Source organism: Argopecten irradians, chromosome 16 (genome assembly GCF_041381155.1).
Source record: "Argopecten irradians isolate NY chromosome 16, Ai_NY, whole genome shotgun sequence".
In the NCBI taxonomy this organism is placed as follows: Eukaryota; Metazoa; Mollusca; class Bivalvia; order Pectinida; family Pectinidae; genus Argopecten; species Argopecten irradians.
In genome coordinates this window covers 10,497,876-10,517,931 of record NC_091149.1, presented here as the reverse complement: position 1 = coordinate 10,517,931, position 20,056 = coordinate 10,497,876, and the positions used below count along the sequence as shown (strand labels likewise).

The window sequence follows — 20,056 nt, the reverse complement described above, 5'->3', positions numbered from 1 at the left end:
TGACAGCTGGAAATGTATTCAGTTCCACAATTAATCAGTTTATCTTTATCAGCTTATAACTTAAAAGTATTTGCCACTTGCTTTCTGTCTACGGATCCAAGTAAGTTTCAATGCATCAATGAAAGATTTTGTTTATCGTTTTAGTCCTCCATCTGGATAGTTTCTAGTTATAATATCTCTTTTAATATTGTTTGTTTTGCTGTTCCATAGATAATTATACAATTCAAAGTTTAATTTTTTGATAAAAACATCATCTGGATTTGGCAAGGATATAAAAATGTGGTTAAACTGTGATATGAGCAGTGACTTTATTATATTCATTTTTCCTATTGGTATTAAAATTCTTCTGCTCCATATCTTAATAAGTGCCTTGAGCTTTACAAGTTTTTTGTCATAGTTTAATTTAGGTATTTGGTGCAAATCCTGATGAAATTATATTCCGAGAAGTAAAAAAAAGTTACATGTATTTCCCCATTGCAAATTTAAATCAGGAAAGTAAATATCGTCACTATATTTCTTGTCGCCTATCCATATTACCTGAGTTTTATTGACATTAATTTTTAGACCTGATATTTCAGCAACCTATAGCTAGTGAGTTCATCTATGGAGCCCTTCAAAGATTTTTCTTGCACCATCCAAGATGACAGAAGTATTATCTGCATAATGGAAAACTAACAAGGGACAGTTATTTACATTTATATCACAAATATCTACATTATTTCTTAATCTAACGGCCAAAACCTCTGCACACAAAATAAATATATATGGGGCTATGGGATCTCCTTAGTTTAGTTTAGTTTAAACATATTTTATTGCAAACAAATTTACAAAGGGATCGGCACAAGTTATTACAACTTATTATTTAGCCCTCTCCCAACAATAATGACATATAAATAATTACAATTGATTTAAAGGAACATTAAAGGAATATATAACAATACATTTATGTCATATTTTGCTTCTTGGTTATGTAACAGAATAAGCCTGAGTGAATTGTCACTTTAACGGTCATTTAAGGGTGGTCTCCCCTGTATGCAAATTTTTCAGGGGACTGCAGCATATTCTTAGTGTGTCTCCTTTTAATAAAGGAACTCTTGCCCTTTTTAAAGTGCTATCTCACTGTAGCATTCCGTCGAATACACCAAACAAGCACGTAACAAGCAAATCTGTACCAATGCTGCTGTTTGTTTGCCCTAAATGACCCTGGCTGTCAATAAGCTGTTTAATAAAAATAAACAAAACAAATTAAGCAAGCATACTCCATCCTGTCACGTTATACTGACAACAGGCGAACCAGTCGTACCACACCCTAGGTATGCTGAGTTTTTGCAAGAACAGGGACTATATGCTACAGTAAGAGGAGATTCTACTATCACAAGGAGACACAATAATGGAACATACTACAGTCTCCCAAAACATGAACAATTCACCATACTTATCCGCACATCGCACGCATAGGAGATTTAGATTACCTCTTAACAAAACAAGTGACAACATCAATAATCAAAATTATATTTTGAAACCATTATTTTTCTTGATATTATATCTGAAATTAAAGAAGCGTTTGAGGTATTTGATCAGGATGATGTGGATTCCTCGATAAAGACGGCATTAGAAAAGCAATGGCGGGACTGGGCATAACATTAACAGAACCGGAAGTGACGGAAATGATGGAGATCGCCGACCAGGACAAAGATGGCCGACTAAACTACAAAGGTAGGCTCCCAAGTTGATGACCTATCAATAGTATGATAACACACACAACTCAGATGCCATTAAAGGGACATAACTCATATCTAAAGGTATACATTATATTGCCTGTATTATATTTTACACAAAGCTTTTAATAACAGAAAATGTTAAAAGTATGGAATTTCATGAAATGTTCAGAAAAGCATGTGAAATTGAGGTCCAATAAATGATTGATAGATTCAATTTTTTGTATAATCTATTGACATTATAGATTTTTTTCTTTCCAGAATTTGTGGCGATGGTGACCAAAGGAGACCAATATCAGGTAGATAATATCTTAATGTCTCCAAAGCCTTCTTTGACCATATAAGGTCGACTGGATTTTTGACACTTGGCTCTGCCGGACAGCTAGATCTCTAGTCCACCTCTGGGTCTCTGTTGAAAGTAGTTCATAGACGATATCACAGTGACTGAAACTTTGACAGACATTGTATGGCTCTGAAGGACATCTAGCACTTTAGTTCAGCTCTGGGTTTCTTTGAAAAGTGGTTGACGAACAATATCACATCAACTGGATTTCTGACACTTGGCTCTGTCATAAGCTAGACCTCTAGTCCACCTCTGGGTCACTGTGGAAAGAAGTTCATGGATGATATAACACAGGCTCTGAAGGACAACTAGCTCTTCAGGTCACTGTGGCAAAGTATTTAGAGTGTATGTGTTTGTCATTTACTGCTGGCTTTTCACCTCAGGGAGGCAGTGATGAGAATGCTTATGTGTCCTGACATTCCACCAATAGTCTTTGTCACAACACGATATCAGTAAAAATTGAAGTGCAGGAAGAAATGGTGGCCTCTACTGAACTTTTGCAATACATTAGGACACAGAGATATATCAATATATATTTTGTTGTAGTTCCAAAAAAAAACAAGAGGCCCATGGGCCTTCACGGTCACCTGAGTTCAGATACAGAATGAAACAAAGACATGCATATAAACACTATATATTTGCCCATCAGGCCCTTGAAGTCAGTCAGTGATTTTATAAATGACGAGTATTTGATTCTACCATTTCCAGAATTTCAGAAGAAGATTTTTGAAGTTTTAGCCTATTTGACCCCTTTTGGCCCCGCCCCTAAGGCCCCTGGGGATCAGTCATGGAAAATTTGGTAATAAGATTCAATCGCCATCACATAGGGATAATTCTGACGACAATTGACTAATTTCCTATTATAATGACTAGATAATGTTCAAAATTGTGTTTTCCCTATATAAACTACAGTAAACTTAACCCCCTCCCCAGGGTCATATAATTCACAATTTTCATAAAACACCTTAAGACCTGTCCATCTATCATGAGTATTTGATTCTTCCATTTCCAGTATTTAAGCAGAAGATTTTTAAAGTTTTAGCCTATTTGCCCCTTTTGGCCCCGCCCCTCTGCCCCGAGGGGGTTGACCAGGACCAGTATAGTTATGATATTAAAATGTCAGGCTAATAATTCTAAACAAGTTTGACTCATTTCCTGTGAAAATTGAGCAAAAAATGCTCATAAATGTGTTTTTGCCTATATAAACTATAGTAAACTTGACCCCCTCCCCAGGGGGAAACGTGAGACCCCAGGGTCATATAATTCACAATTTTTGTAAAGGACCTCAAGACCTTTCCATCTATGAATCTATGTGATTCTACCATTTCCAGAATTTCAGAAGAAGGTTTTTGAAGTTATAGCCTATTTGACCCCTTTTGACCCCGCCCCTAAGGCCCCTGGGGGTCAGTCATGGAAAATTGGTTAATAGGATTCAATGGCCATCTCATACTGATAATTCTGACAATATTTGACTCATTTCCTATTACAATGATCAAATAATACTCAAAAATGTGTTTTCCCTATATAAACTATAGTAAACTTAACCCCCTCCCCAGGGGGAAACCTGAGACCCCAGGGTCATATAATTCACAATTTTTGTAAAGGACCTTTCTATCTATGAAGAGTATTTAATTCCATCACATCTGTGAGTGGAGAAGAAGATTTTTGAAATTTTAGTCAATTTTACCCCTTTTGGCCCCTCCCATAGCTCCCTGGGGGGTGGGGACCATATGATTCACAATTTTGACGACGGACAAAAGGCGATTAAAATAGGTCACCTGAGACTTCGTCTCAGGTGACCTAAAAATGTAATAAAAAGTATTATGAATTGTGTTAATTTCATACAAGATTTCATGAAACTCTCCAAGGCTCGCAAAAAATAAAAACCTCATTTGCCTTAACGGTCATCTGACTATTAGTACAATACAACATTGTCGTTTAAAGATTTTAGCCTATTTGACCCGTGACCTTGATTGAAGGTCAAGGTAATTCATTTGAACAAACTTTGTAGCCCTTCATCCCAGCATGCTACATGCCCAATATCAGTACCCTGGGCCTTCTGGTTCTTGAGAAGAAGTCATTTAAAGATTTTAGCCTATTTGACCCCCGTGACCTTGAATGAAGGTCAAGGTCATTCATTTGAACAAACTTGGTAGCCCTTCATCCCAGCATGCTACAGGCCAAATATCAGTACCATGGGCCTTCTGGGTCTTCAGCAGAAGTCGTTTAAAGATTTTAGCCTTTTTGACCCCCATGACCTTGAATGAAGATCAAGTTCATTCATTTGAACAAATTTGTTAGCCCTTCATCCCAGCATGTCAAAGGCCCAATATCAGGTCTCTAGGCCTCTTAGTTATTGACAAGAAGTTGTTTAAAGGATTTTAGCCTTTTTGACCCCTGTGACCTTGAATGAAGGTTAAGGTCATTCATTTGAACAAACTTGGTAGCCCTTCATCCAAGCATGTCACAGGTCTAATATCAGTACCCTGAGCCTTCTGGTTCTTGAGAAGAAGTCCTTTAAAGATTTTAGCCTATTTGACCCCCGTGACCTTGAATGTAGGTCAAGGTCATTTTTTTACAAACTTGGTAGCCCTTCATCCCAGCATGCCACAGGCCTAATATCAGGTCTCTAGGCCTCTTAGTTATTCACAAGAAGTTGTTTAAAGAATTTTAGCCTATTTGACCCCTGTGACCTTGAATGAAGGTCAAGGTCATTTATTTGAACAAACTTGGTAGCCCTTCATCCCAGCATGCCACAGGCCTAATATCAGGTCTCTAGGCCTCTTAGTTATTCACAAGAAGTTGTTTAAAGAATTTTAGCCTATTTGACCCCTGTGACCTTGAATGAAGGTCAAGGTCATTTATTCGAACAAACTTTGTAGCACTTCATCCCAGCATGCTACAGGCTTAATATCAGGTCTCTAGGCCTCTTAGTTATTCACAAGAAGTTGTTTAAAGAATTTTAGCCTATTTGACCCCTGTGACCTTGAATGAAGGTCAAGGTCATTTATTTGAACAAACTTGGTAGCCCTTCATCCCAGCATCCTACAGGCCAAATATCAGTACCCTGGGCATTCTGGTTCTTGAGAAGAAGTCGTTTAAAGATTTTGGCCTTTTTGACCCCTGTGACCTTGAATGAAGGTCAAGGTCATTCATTTGAACAAACTTGGTAGCCCTCCATCCCAGCAACCTACAGGCCAAATATGAGTACCCTGGGCCTTCCGGTTATTGAGAAGAAGTTGTTTGAATGAAAAGTTTACGCACGGCGCACGGCGGACGGCGCACGGCGCACGGCGGCGCACGACGACGGACGGTGCATGATGACAATAGGTCATCCTGACCCTTCGGGTCGCAAAAAATAAAAACCTCTTTGATTCGTTAAATTAAATGTTTATTTTTCCGAATTTCATGACTTAAGTCAATTTAGGACAATTTATCTCTTTGAATTAATATCTATATTGATATTGATAGATATTTTTATTCAATTTATAAAATGAATGTTAATCTTTGTGATCTTGTTTTGAAATTATAGATATTGCGAAATTAAGTATTCGCAAAAGAAAATTGATCAATCGATTTATAGAATATAAATAACAATTGAGTCGGTTTGTAACAGAAATAGATGTCTTTATTACTATAGACACACAAGCTAATGACTGACATTCTCATGGTCAGGTACAAACATTTGACCAAACCTACACATACATGTATGTACGTCAACAAACAAATTCAGACACATTTCAGCTACTGCAGTTAACCTGTGTGTTTTCATTCTGATGTATGAGCCAACAAAACATAATTTAAATGAAGTTCCTAACTAAACGTGAATTTATGGAAAATATTTTCAATTTATATTTGATGTCTGAGCTTTATGAATTTACCAACATCTTGTATTATATAATAATCAATCTTTACATTAAATAATTCACACCTGGAAATTCAAAATGAACTGGTCCAGCCTTTGAATTAGAACAGTTCAAATGTGTTTCCAGGGGTGAATGAGTTTAGCATTTCCCAAAGGGAAACTATAATGAGTTTGTTAAGAGACAATAAAAGGTCTAACATAAGAGATATCACAACGAAATTCAAATTTCATAAAGTAAATAAAGAAGTTCTCAAAGTGAAAATATAGGAGTTGAAAAAGAGAAACCAAATCATGAAAAAAAAAAGAAAAGAAAGAAACTAAGTAATGCAGTTTGTCAAGAGAAACTTAAGGTATTTAAGAGAAAATTAGTACATGTATAATTCTAAAAAAAATCAAGAAAAATGTGTTGTTCTAGATAATATTCCATCTTTGCATATTGCAGAGTTAGCTCCCTTGCGGGTAAGTATCGAATGTTATATAAATTTTGTTTGTCGCAGTTCACATCTTTTTCTCTGAAATGTATAAATATGTGCTGCTCACAAACATATGACGTCACAATCAATACCTACCTGCAAGGGCAGATAACTCTGTAATATCAAATACAGAATAGGAGTGAGAAGTTCTCAAAAAGAAACTGAAGAGGTCCAAAACAGAATCTAGAAGGAATTTGCTAAAGTAAGTTCTCACATAAAAAGTAGATCCAAAAGAAAAACAAAAATGCATTTTCAAAAGAAACTAATTGGAGAGTAGATTAAAAGAAACTTAAATTTCCAAATTAAAGAGAATATGATATTTCAACATACAGGGTACAGAGAAATTAAGGAGCTCGAGAAGAGATATTAAAGGCCCACTACCTTTCCGGAGCAAAATATATAGATTTCTTAAAAACATTAATAACCTCAGAAAATATATATACCGATGGCCTAAGATGAGGTTACAACACCAAACATATGCAAGATTTCCTGCGTAATATATGATAACAATGGAGAGTCATTTCGCTGTTTTACCGTCTGCCGCAGTGATAGCCAACTACCGCGCGGTATTTAAGACGACGGGGGGAAACATAAGACCACCCGCGTTATGAAAATTAACATTTTATTTATTTTAATTAAATTGTTTAGGAGGTGATAATAAGTGTAGTATTAACGTTAAGTTAATAACTTTTGCAACTCTACAAAACTATCAATCTCATTTTACATTCCCATTTTAAAAATCAAAAACCGTTTCGGAAAGGTAGTGGGCCTTTAATTAGCAATTATAACAAAGAAATTGTACTTATGTCCTCACAGAGGAACAAACAGTGTTCAAACATAATAAATACTCTAAGAATTTCAGATAATCACAGAGAAGCTAAGAGTTCTTCCTGAGAAATGACAACTCAATTCTAAAAGTGAAACAATAATGTACATGTATTACCAAAGATATTCAGAGAAATTACTTATGGTTCCATAGATAAACTTTAGAACTTATTTCTGAAGAAAAACTACAAAATGTTCAACAGAGAAATTTTATAACTTAGTTCTTAAGAGAAACCACTCGAGGTTCTACAGAGAAATGTAAGAACTTAGTTCTAAAAGAGAAACTACCAGAGGTTCTACAGAGGAATTTCAGAACTTAGTTCTAAAGAGAAACTATAAGAGGTTCTACAGTGAAACGTCAGAACTAAGTTCTAAAAAAGAAACTACTAGAGATTCTACAGAGAAACGTCAGAACTTAGTTCTAAAAAAGAAACTACTAGAGGTTCCACAGAGAAACGTCAGAACTTAGTTCTAAAGAAAACTATAAGAGGTTCTACAGTGAAACGTCAGAACTAAGTTCTAAAAAAGAAACTACTAGAGATTCTACAGAGAAACGTCAGAACTTAGTTCTAAAAAAGAAACTACTAGAGTTTCCACAGAGAAACGTCAGAACTTAGTTCTAAAAGAGAAACTACTAGAGGTTCTACAGAGAAACGTCAGAACTTAGTTCTAAAGAAAACAACTAGAGGTTCAACAGAAAAATTCAGAACATAGTTCTAAAGAAAACTACTAGAGGTTCAACAGAGGAATTTCAGAACTTAGTTCTAAAAAAGAAACTACTAGAGGTTCTACAGTGAAACGTCAGAACTTAGTTCAAAAAAAGAAACAACTAGAGGTTCTACAGAGAAACGTCAGAACTTATTTCTAAAAGAGAAACTACTAGAGGTTCTACAGAGAAACGTCAGAACTAGGTTCTAAAAAAGAAACTACTAGAGATTCTACAGAGAAACGTCAGAACTTAGTTCTAAAAGAGAAACAACTAGAGGTTCAACAGAAAAATTCAGAACATAGTTCTAAAGAAAACTACTAGAGGTTCAACAGTGAAATGTCAGAACTTAGTTCTACAGAGAAACTATTAGAGGTTCAACAGAGAAATGTCAAAACTCAGTTCTAAAGAGAACTTACAAAATGTTAACAGAGAAATTGTTAGAACTTAGCTCTAGATCTAAAAGAGAAACTACTAGAGGTTCTACAGAGAAACGTCAGAACTAAGTTCTATAGAGAAACGACTAGAGGTTCAACAGAAAAATTCAGAACATAGTTCTAAAGAAAACTACTAGAGGTTCAACAGAGGAATTTCAGAACTTAGTTCTAAAGAGAACTTACAAAATGTTAACAAAGAAATTGTCAGAACTTAGCTCTAGATCTAAAAGAGAAACTACTAGAGGTTCTACAGAGAAACGTCAGAACTTAGTTCTAAAAAAGAAACTACTAGAGGTTCCACAGAGAAACGTCAGAACTAAGATCTATAGAGAAACGACTAGAGGTTCAACAGAGAAATTGAAGAACTTAGTTCTTTAGAAAACACCTACAGTTTCAACAGAGAAATTTCAGAACTTAGTTCTTAAGAAAACTACTAAAGGTTCAACAGAGAAATTTCAGAACTTAGTTCTATAGAGAAAATACTAGAGGTTCTACAGAGAAACTACTAGAGGATCTAGAAAGAAATTTATGAACTTAGTTCTTAAGAAAACTACTAAAGGTTCAACAGAGAACTTTCATACCTTAGTCATATAGAGAAACCACTAGAGGTTCTACAGAGAAACAACTAGAGGTTCTACACAGAAATTTCAGAGCTTTTTTAAGAGAAACTACCAGTTCTAAAGAGAGACTACCAGTTCTAAGGAGAAACTACCAGTTCTAAGGAGAAACTACCAGAGGTTCAATGGAGAAATTTCATAACTTACCATATTAGAACCAATAGGCATCATTACCCTCGTCCCTATAAGCACCACTCCTCGTTTTTTGAGGCCTCAATTTAACTTAAACTAACCTAAATACAGACTGAAACATGAAAAATGTGAAGATTCCTATATTTTGTTTCTTTTGTAAATAAATTATTACGGCCTACTCGGTGCAAAAATTGTGTGATATGTCAGCCCAAATTATCTTATTGTCAGATGTTACAGTCAATAGGAATTGAGCAATAGGCACAATGCCTATACATGCTCTCTACGGTAGTTTTAATTTGAAAATACAGGAGAATTAAAAGAAATTACAGAAATTTTAGTCGAGAAACTGGTCAGCCATTTGGTCACTTACTATTACCCATTACACATATCTTAACATATCAATCTAATACACAATTAACATAACACCTGATCCATAACAGACATATTAACTAGACAAATCGTATTTAAATAATTCAATAAAATATATCCACCAGTTTATGAATTCTATAAATCAGTACTATAATTTTCAGTATTTACAGACGATGAAGATGGATTTCGAGAATGTTTGTTTTTTTGTTCCTTTGTTAGACCCAGCGCTGTGGTAGTTTTGAGTTTAGCCATTTGTAGAATGCTGCTACCTCCACTGCTGCTGCTAATCTTCTCGTCAAGGTCGTCATGCGTGGAATATTTCTGCATTTCTATACTATCTACAATTGATCTAGAACTGTTTTTAACAACGCCGACTTGCACACTGTCGACGGAGTCACCGTTTTGTCTGGGAGTTGTCTCCCCTTCTTTCTTGGAATCTTTCAACTTAAATTTGTCTCCTTTTTTCCCGAATGCTGCCGAGAGTTTTCCTGATTTTGTAGATTTGAGAATGGGCTTGTGAGCGTCTCCGTCTTCATCGATCGTTTGGAGTTTAGCGCCTTCCTCTGTAGAAGGAATACTGATGTCCTCTGTAACATTAAACAAAAAATGTTATTTTACTTTAAAGATGCTCCATCGTCGACAGAAAATAAACGATACTCATCATTTCAACAATAATTGGTATTAAATATTGTATGTATATGTTTAATTAGGTAATCACACAAAATAATAATATAAAATAATTTATTTGCTTTTGGTACATGCGCAATCAATATCAAATTCCATATAGGACATAGTGCAAGAGAATTTTTTCAGGACGCAATTAAAAATTAATTTGATAAGGCAAAAATAAAAAAAATGTTTGTTTAGGGTTACATTGGCAAAAAAAATAGGGTCGGTCGGTCGGTCTGGAGGATATTTTTTTTCTTTTTAAGTATATGGAGGATATTTTTTTTCTTTTTAAGTATTTTTCACTCTACAATGATGGCTGAAACCAGAATCTGAGATCGAAATCCCGACTTTTTAATATTTTTTCGTAGACAAAGACTTATGTCCCCTGAGATTTGAGTTATGTCCCCTATCTGAGATAAAGAGTTATGTCCCCTATCTGAGATAAAGAGTTATGTCCCCTAACTGAGATTTGGTTTATGTCTGAGATTAGAGTTATATCCCCTATCTGAGACGAAGACTTATGTTCTCTAACTGAGATAAAGTGTTATGTCACCTAACTGAGATTTGATTTATGTCTGAGATAAGAGTTATATCCCCTATCTGAGACGAAGACTTATGTCCCCTATCTGAGATAAAGAGTTATGCCTCCTGACTGAAATTTTAGTTGTGCCCTTTTGAACTGGCATCAGAGATTTGTCCCTTTACTTTTTTTTTTTTTTTTAGAAATCTTGAGATAATCCGTATTGCTTTACCTGGAAGTTTGCGTGCCCTGAAGGAAGCATTTGTAATGGCTGACTTAGAGATGGTATGACCCGAGGTCGCTGGGGTCAAGGACATACTGATTCCCATAGGACCGTCTGAATGTCCAGCTGCATTACATTGTAGGGAGTTCCGGATAGCATTAGTTACCTAGAAAACAAGACAGTTGTCATCCCTTAGAATTTTTGGCCTGATTATCCTACCTCGTAATAAAATAATAGAGTTTGTTTTTCTTAATTATGTCCTGATCATATAACTTTTTACAAGTGACATACGAATTGACAATCCTTCTCAAAGAAGTCTGGATAGTAGATGACCTTTTAAGAAGTTCAGTTTCAAAAGTAGTGTTGTCTGAAAAGGGACATTAGATAGCTTTGAAATCACGAATAAATTCATAGATTGAAGTTGCAGTTGTGTCCCTTTGAATTTAGGGAGTATTTATCTGTATCATTTGAATACAAAATTATGAAATATAATTTTACCAATTTTCTGAAGCAGGACATAAGAGTTGTGTCCCTTTTTGCACACAGGAATCAATTATTTTTTGCCAATTAATTAACACGGGAAGAGCGATTATTCATAATTTTCTGAAGCAGGAGTTGTATCCCTTTGTGCATGCAAGAATTAATAATTTTTTTGCCAACTGAGAAAAGTTTTTTTTTCAATTAAGTATGATTTTAGATACAATATTTTTGTTCCTTGGCAGTTTTAACGACCCTTTTAAAGTGAATAGTCGGGCAAAGGAAACCAGTCTAAATGCGTTCTTTGGCCTTCCAAAAGTCATTGTATACCATAATGATGGTCAAGTTCTGCTTACGGTGTCCAGTTTTGACCATTGAAATTTTGGGGAAGCCCCGTGTAAATTTAGCACAGTTCTAAATATAAATTCGCCAAACTCTTTGAAAACGAGGCTGCGTGGAAATGTCAACATGGACATGTGTTTCTCAGTCGTGTCGGTTTCGTTTCGTGTGATAAACCACTAATGCGGTATGAAAATTGTTGTTTTGAGATGATACATTTGATGCAAATGAAGTATTCTTACATTAATGACAATGCTTCTAATCATTTTTCGATAAAAGCATCTTGTACATGGAAATCGACACAAATATTCGGCCGATGCAGAGATGGGGCCCCGGCAAGGGGCAATTATTGCAGCATCGCATTCGTCGTATTTTACATGAACCGAATCATGAAGGTTAAATACAAATAATCGTAACATAATTTCCCATTCAAAACCACACGAAAACGTTCCATAGAACGTCCATGCATGTAGCTGTCAAAGATGTGAAAATAAATTAGCTCATACATAGATATTTTACAAGTACAATATATGTGTTCAATTATTCGTGTAGTTTTTGCAGAGATTTAATTAAATTATCTATGTCTCTGGTTGTTGTTGTTTTTTTTTCTTTTTGTTTTTTTGTAAACAATATTTGAGTTCTGGAGAGAGATGACATGAATGTCCAGCTGGAAGGAAAGAAACTTTTATGATGTATATGTATCGTACAATGTATATATGTAAACGTACATTCCATGTAGCTGCTATAGAATTACAACTAGGAAATTCTCTCAAACATTGATAATATTTAATTCTTCACATTCATGTAGGCCTATGCTGTGAGAATTAACACATCATATATATTTCCAGAAAACATATAGGCCTACATGTATGTTACTTTCCTTTTCTGTTGTTTCCTGTTCTTTTTTGTGCTCTGGAGAAAAAGATGATTGAGTTGAAGAAAAGTAATTAATTAAGAGAAATGTGTACCACAGTACTTTGTCTGTAGCCGAGGGGTTCTATACTGTTTTAATAGTCCAGTAATTAATAATTAAATTGAAAATTTCAAAATTAAGATGAAATTGTAAATTCCATTTTTGAATGAAGTGGTTCCCCTCCTTTGAGAGTACACAGTGTGTATACCCTTTTTGGTTTTTAGGAATAATACCTGAATAGGAACCTGAAACAACATGACAATCAATCAGGTATGTGTGTGTTGGGGGGGGGGGTGGGGGGGGGGGGGCTAAAAGACAGAAGAATCATGAGGATGGGAAGTTGTAACTTGAGTGGGGGGTTGAAATATAGAAGAAATAGCTACAGATAACTGGAAGTGGAAGGGTGCTTTATCATTGATCTGGTCATTGCATATTTGGGGTTTACACTGCTTTTTTTGGTTATTTAGTCTCATTGATTTTGGAGCAACTTTGAATCCATATGGTACTGTAGATCTTTCTTTTTTCCATGTGTAGCTATTTCTTCTGTATTTCATCCTCCGCCCAAGTCACAACTTCCCAATAGGTACCACTTTTTTGTTTAGAACTCAAATCAAAGACAGATGTACATAGTACTACATACTACATTTTAGTCTATGTGTTTGTAATCACTGTTACTACAGTATTAATACATAAATGGTCTATGTACAAGTTACACATAGACAATAAATGTGAAATTTGGTTCAGACAAAAAGATTTTTAACATTTCAGATAACTTGCTAGTTTTATGGTTTTATTTATATGTTGAGAGTCTACTCTCTTGTAAAGTAGAATTTAGAAATCCTAAGACAATGGTATCTATATTGCTATATGTAAAAAAAATCCTTATATTTTAAAAGTAATTGAAAAGCTATCTCACAAGCCCTGACAAACAAATGGGCTGGCATATGGATGCAAGAATTATAATCACTGGATCTAGAGGACTAATATAAACAAATATTTCTACAAAGTTAAACAATGAAAAAGTATTGCATCATAATTTTATTTAATGATTACAGTTGAAAGGAACATTTAATAAATGAATACTGTTTAAATGTTCTGTTCATGATCTTCTAGGTCCATATTGGAAAAGTTTACTTTCAGTCTTCATATGATGCTAATTGTATGTATATGTATACATACACTTGTATACAGGTCCAAGGGATGAACTTTCTATATTCATGTCACTATGCATGCATGGTGCCTGAAACAAGAGGCCCAAAGGGCCTTAACGGTCATCTGACTACCTTAGAATTTGAGAAGAAGTTCAAAATGTGTTTTCAAAATGGCGGCTGTGGCGGCCATCTTGGATTTCGGATCGACCCGAAAAATAACAACACTTTGTTGGGACCATGTCAGGATCATTTCATGCAAGTTTCAGCCAAATCGCACCGGTAGAACTTCAGAAGAAGTTAAAAATGTGTTTTCAAGATGGCGGCTGTGGCGGCCATCTTGGATTTCGGATCGACCCGAAAAATAACAACACTTTGTCGGGACCATGTCAGGATCATTTCATGCAAGTTTCAGTCAAATCGCACCGGTAGAATTTTAGAAGAAGTTCAAAATGTGTTTTCAAAATGGCGGCTGTGGCGGCCATCTTGGATTTCGGATTGACCCGAAAAATAACAACACTTTGTCGGGACCATGTCAGGATCATTTCATGCAAGTTTCAGCCAAATCGCACCGGTAGAACTTGAGAAGAAGTTCAAAATGTGTTTTCAAGATGGCGGCTGTGGCGGCCATCTTGGATTTCGGATCGACCCGAAAAATAACAACACTTCGTCAGGACCATGTCAGGATCATTTCATGCAAGTTTCAGCCAAATCGCACCGGTAGAACTTGAGTAGAAGTTCAAAATGTGTTTTCAAGATGGCGGCTGTGGCGGCCATCTTGGATTTCGGATCGACCCGAAAAATAACAACACTTTGTCGGGACCATGTCAGGATCATTTCATGCAAATTTCAGCCAAATCCCACCGGTAGAATTTGAGAAGAAGTTCAAAATGTGTTTTCAAGATGGCGGCTGTGGCGGCCATCTTGGATTTTGGATCGACTCGAAAAATAACAACACTTTGTCGGGACCATCTCAGGATCATTTCAGGTAAGTTTCAGCTCAATCCCACTGGTCAAACTTGAGAAGAAGTTCAAAATGTGAAAAGTTAACGCACGGCGGACGGCGCACGGCGCACGGCGGACGGCGCACGGCGGACGGCGCACGACGACGGACGAAACATGATGACTATAGGTCATCCTGACCCTTCGGGTCAGATGACCTAAAAAAGAACCAACAATTTTTTATATCTGTTGAATATGACAAAAATTGAAATGATCAATTTCAAATATATATAAATGAATAAATGTAGGTTCATTCTACAGGGGTTTTTTTTATTTTTAGAGAAAACATTTTATAAGTTGTGAATGTGTCACTGATGCATTTGATAGAATCAAAAAAAGATACAAAATTCATTATCCATAGTTCCAACAAAAATTCAGAATAATTATTTAAAATGATACATGGCTGCAGTACATTTCAACTCTGTAAAGTTTGTCATATACACATGAACCAGGTACAGTTGTAATAAATATACAAACACTATTTATTATTATGACCAGAAATAATACTGTATGTGTCCTCCAAATATATCTAAAGAACAAGCTAAAACCTACATGTACATATGTATATGTGTATATCAGAACATATACAATACAATTTTACCAATTAACCTACAATGTAAATCCTATATACAATGTATGTGTATAACACTACCAGAACATGTACAGAACAAAAATTTACAAATTAAAAATCTATAAATATATACATCAGAACTGTATGAATTGACCGGTAGCATAATATTATAGATTAATTGAAACAAATCTTAGCTTGATAATGCACTAGCGGTTACATTCTTACTGTACATGCATTACAACGGTACATTTTATAAATATACAGGGCATTCATTACCCCTAAAGAGGCCCCACTAAAGAACCGCTATTTACCCCAGGGTTACGTTTTACGCGATTGGGGAACAGGTATGAAACATGTGACCATATGTGACCACTAATTTATGAAAAAATACTGCTAGGGACTATTTACATAATGATCAAAATACGAAGACTCACTCACTATCAGCTGAGCAGGGAGTACCGGGTAGTAGGCCTAGGTACGTACAGTAGCGGTCCGGAGCCGCGTGCCCGTTTGAACTGTTCTCTTCACTATAACAAGTTGTATTAACACTCTCCATGCGTCGTAATGTTTCCCGAGTCATTTGTTGGGATTGTCGCTGCTCCGTTGCCTTGCCTTTCGCATTTTAGGTGAGTCAGTTGGTTGTTTTGGCGGAAACCTTTTGGTTCAAAACTACGGTAGCCATGTTTTGTTTACTACGGAGAGTGGTGGATGTTGCGCATGCGTTAAGGTTGAACTGCACTCATAGCCGGTCGGGAGGACTTTTAGGATTCCCATAGATATTATTATTTTCTTCGCATGTACAGCGATTTTGACGGAAAGTTTTATTTTTCTAATTCATAAGAAATTATACCGGATATATTAATACCATTTTTACCGATTTTACAGTCACTTGCCCGACTATTCGCTTTAATTATCACCTAATAACTCACCAATAAAACATCCGCATAAAGTTCGTAGCTAGCTCTGTGGTGAATATCGACGGCAGCCTTAATACCTGGGGTCGTCTGTCCATTATACCTATTTATAGAAAACACAAAGTTCAAGGTCACTCATACCTTCATATAGAACATACACAGTTCAAGGGTCACTAATACCTACATATAGAACATACAGAATTCAAGGTCACTAATACCTTATATATAGAATATACAGAATTCTAGGTCACTGATACCTATATATAGAACATACAGAGTTCTAGGTCACTGATACCTATATATAGAACATACAGAGTTCAAGGTCACTGACACCTATATATGGAACATACAGAGTTCAAGGTCACTCAGATGGCACAATAATGTTTATAGCACATCACTGTTCTCATCCATCGAGTAACTTTACATTTACCTAGTTGTTCAGAAGATATTTAGTCTAACCACAGTTTATCAACAATTTTAAAGTGTAGATGAAATAATCTTTTGTCAAACAAACTTGACAAAATCTAATAGAAGCCTGTGTTTACATATCTACATATTTTATAATAGATATGCCATTGCAGTTATCACAGGTTTTGCAGCATAAGGTTAATAAACATTTTGCTAATCAAGTAATACAGCTTTTTAACTTTTGAACATCTGGGACCAGCATTTGATGGAATTTTCTGAACAGTCATTTCTTTTATAACATACCGTCAGTACTGCTTTAGCCGGAGTACCAGGAGAAAAACCACCACACAATGACCAGTTCTTATATCAATGACAGGTCAAAATCTTTTGAACTACACTATTGCTACATATCACCAACATTAATCTGATGAGGTAGAAAGTAGTAAGAGTTGTCTCCCTTTTGACTTATAAATGCAGGGCTGACAGGATGTGCCCAGTTATCTCCCTTTACTTACATGATGTAGTATATACCAGACAACATCTCGACAAGGAGAGCGGGGCTAACAGGAATCCTGGGAGGTAGTTCCCCTACTTGGCTTCGTCTCTTGCCCTTTGACCTCTCCTCTCCGATACGAAAGCTGGCTAGTGGTTGCCCCTCATCCTCTTCTAACTGGTGAAGGTTTGTGAACCCCGTCGTTGCAATTCTGATTAAAAAAAATTACTGATTGAAGGATATCAATCACAACAGTTTAAGGGTAGGTTTGAATTTGTTACAATTTATTATAACCAACTTAAAAATAAATACTGATGATTCAATATCAGATAGGACAGAAGATATACCCGAAAGTATAATGATTGAGTTAAAACAATAACTCAACCACACTTTGTGTTTGTAATGTAGGACTATATGGAGATAGTGGGGGGGGGGGATTGAGATTTGGCCTTACTTGCTAAGCTCAGGAAAATGAGATAAAAAGATGAGACTTGACCTAAATTTCTCAGGATAGTGAGATAAAAAGATGAGATTTGGCCTAACTTTCTCAAGATAGGGAGATAAAAAGATGAGATTTGACCCAACTTTCTCAGGATAGTGAGATAAAAATATGAGATCTGACTTAACTTTCTCAGGATAGTGAGATAAAAAGATGAGATTTGACCTAACTTTCTCAGAATAGTGGAAAACCTTAAATTTGTAGATAATATTTGGTGTTACCTTGAGCAGGCTTTACACATCATCTGGTGAGATACAGGAGACAGGTTAGCTACATCCACGTTGTAACACTGTATGAGGTAGGCTAGAATTCCTTGTCTGGAAAACAAATTACAATGTGTAATCATAATGGTAGATGTCTGTTGAGATATTGTCACAAAGCCAACGTCTGACCGAATGAACGGATGATATTAGCACCTTTAAAAGACAAGAATCAACAAGTAGTCAAAAATCTTTCAAAAATATAGCCCATGATTTTTATAGAATGACATTTATTTGTTAATGATATTAAATTGTCACACTATCAGTGAATATTTCATGCATGACTTGTTTTGATGACTGGTATGATGAGTTCACTGTCACCTGCATCATATGTTTTGAAGGTGACAGTGTACACATTGTACTACTTGAGGACATCGAAAAATCACACATGAACTATTCACTGTTAAAAACACACACAAGAATATCATAAGCACAATTCTTAAAAACTAAAGCTTTTTAGGTGTCCAGAGTCGTACTTATTATCTGAAAATGACGGTATTATTTATCACAGCCTGTCACTTAAATAATTTCAAAATCTATAAATATGATTCACGGAAAATAAGCATCCACGAAAAATTTCCATTGACTAAATCGTAAAAATTTTACACCCACAATATTCAACAACTATACAATACATGTGTTTCAGACACGCCACTTGCCATGCAGTTGTTGACATAATGAAATATGACGATAGCTACCCATGAGCGGAAGAAAAAAGTTAATGAAATTTGTTCATTCAATCGGCCCTGGATACGAAGCTGATGGTATTTCCAGAGATTAGGCTCTTTCGATTACAGTTATAGCATTGCTCTGTCAGTCTTACTGCATTTTCTCCGTCTCGTTCGATTATATTTTACATTAAGTTGGGGTTACACAGCGAAGTAAAGTTCGTTACATTTCCTATTATTGGATTCTGCTAATGTTGTGTGTATGTATTTACTTTTTACTCTTGTTGTAAGTTTTCTATTTTGGCTTGAAGTCTTGAAGGTGTACACACTTAGTTCATATACAATTACAGAGGAATATCCTACAAGCTCTTTGAGGAAGTCAATTTTTTTTTTTTTAATAATTTGATATGATTCTTAATACCTTAATCTAGTAGGGTCATTGTTAAAATAAAATTGCCCTGACTTCAATTACCAAATGCTAAGGATAGCTTAATTGGGTCAAAGGATAGTTTAAAACGTCAAATAGTAGCTTAATCAGGTAAAATAATAATTTGAGAGGTTAAAGGGTAGCTTAATAGGTCAAAGGGTAGCTCAATAGGACAAACCGTAGTTGGAAAGGTCAAACGGTAGTTGGAGAGGTCAAAAGGTAGCTTAATAGGTCAAACAGTAGTTGGAGAGATCAAAGGGTAGCTTAATAGGTCAAATGGTAGTTGGAGAGGTCAAAGGGTAGCTTAATAGGTCAACTGGTAGTTGGAGAGGTCAAACAGTAGTTAGAGAGGTCAAAGGGTAGCTTAATAATTAATAGGTCAAACAGTAGTTGGAGAGGTCAAAGTGTTGCCTAATAATAAATAGGTCAAACAGTAGTTAGAGAGGTCAAAGGGTAGCTTAATAATTAATAGGTCAAACAGTAGTTAGAGAGGTCAAAGGGTAGCTTAATAATTAATAGGTCAAACAGTAGTTAGAGAGGTCAAAGAGTAGCTTAATAATCAATAGGTCAAACAGTAGTTGGAGAGGTCAAAGGGTAGATGGAAATGTAAAAGGGTATTTTGGAATGTCAATAATGTATTAATGTGGCACACAGTGTCAAAGTTGGCTGGAAAATAACACTATTTTGTAAGAAATTGTTTTGCAGAAATTATACAAAATGTTATGATGGGTGTAGTGACCAATTAAACTGCAAAACAATCCGTACACATGCATTTATTTCTTGTTTCTGTGTTACCTGTTTTGATTATCATGTTACCTGTTTTGACTATCATGTTACCTGTTTTGACTGTTGATGGCTTCGTACTGTGGAAAGGGTCCAGACTGCCAGATCTTGGCCTCAGTTTGGTTATATCGTGATAACACACTCTCGGTGAGGGCCAGACTTCCCAAACTGACCGGCTGTAAACACAATAGGTCATGATTTTAGCCAAACTGACCGCATACAAATACAATATGTCATGATCTTAATAACGTTTAGAA

The 20,056-nt window shown here is 35.7% G+C and overlaps 1 protein-coding gene across 1 annotated transcript in view; it reads right to left on the bottom strand.

Moving 5' to 3' along the window:
* Positions 1 to 7,708: 7,708 nt before the first annotated feature.
* LOC138310896 (hyccin-like) overlaps positions 7,709 to 20,056 on the bottom strand; it is a 61,322-nt gene continuing 48,974 nt past the window's right edge. The window contains exons 6-11 of the mRNA XM_069252222.1: positions 19,854 to 19,975; positions 17,883 to 17,978; positions 17,185 to 17,373; positions 16,277 to 16,364; positions 10,907 to 11,063; positions 7,709 to 10,072 (exon numbers count right to left, since the gene is read on the bottom strand). Coding sequence (XP_069108323.1) covers positions 9,621 to 10,072; positions 10,907 to 11,063; positions 16,277 to 16,364; positions 17,185 to 17,373; positions 17,883 to 17,978; positions 19,854 to 19,975 — 1,104 coding nt within the window. The 3' untranslated portion in view covers positions 7,709 to 9,620. The remainder of the gene's footprint in view (positions 10,073 to 10,906; positions 11,064 to 16,276; positions 16,365 to 17,184; positions 17,374 to 17,882; positions 17,979 to 19,853; positions 19,976 to 20,056) is intronic.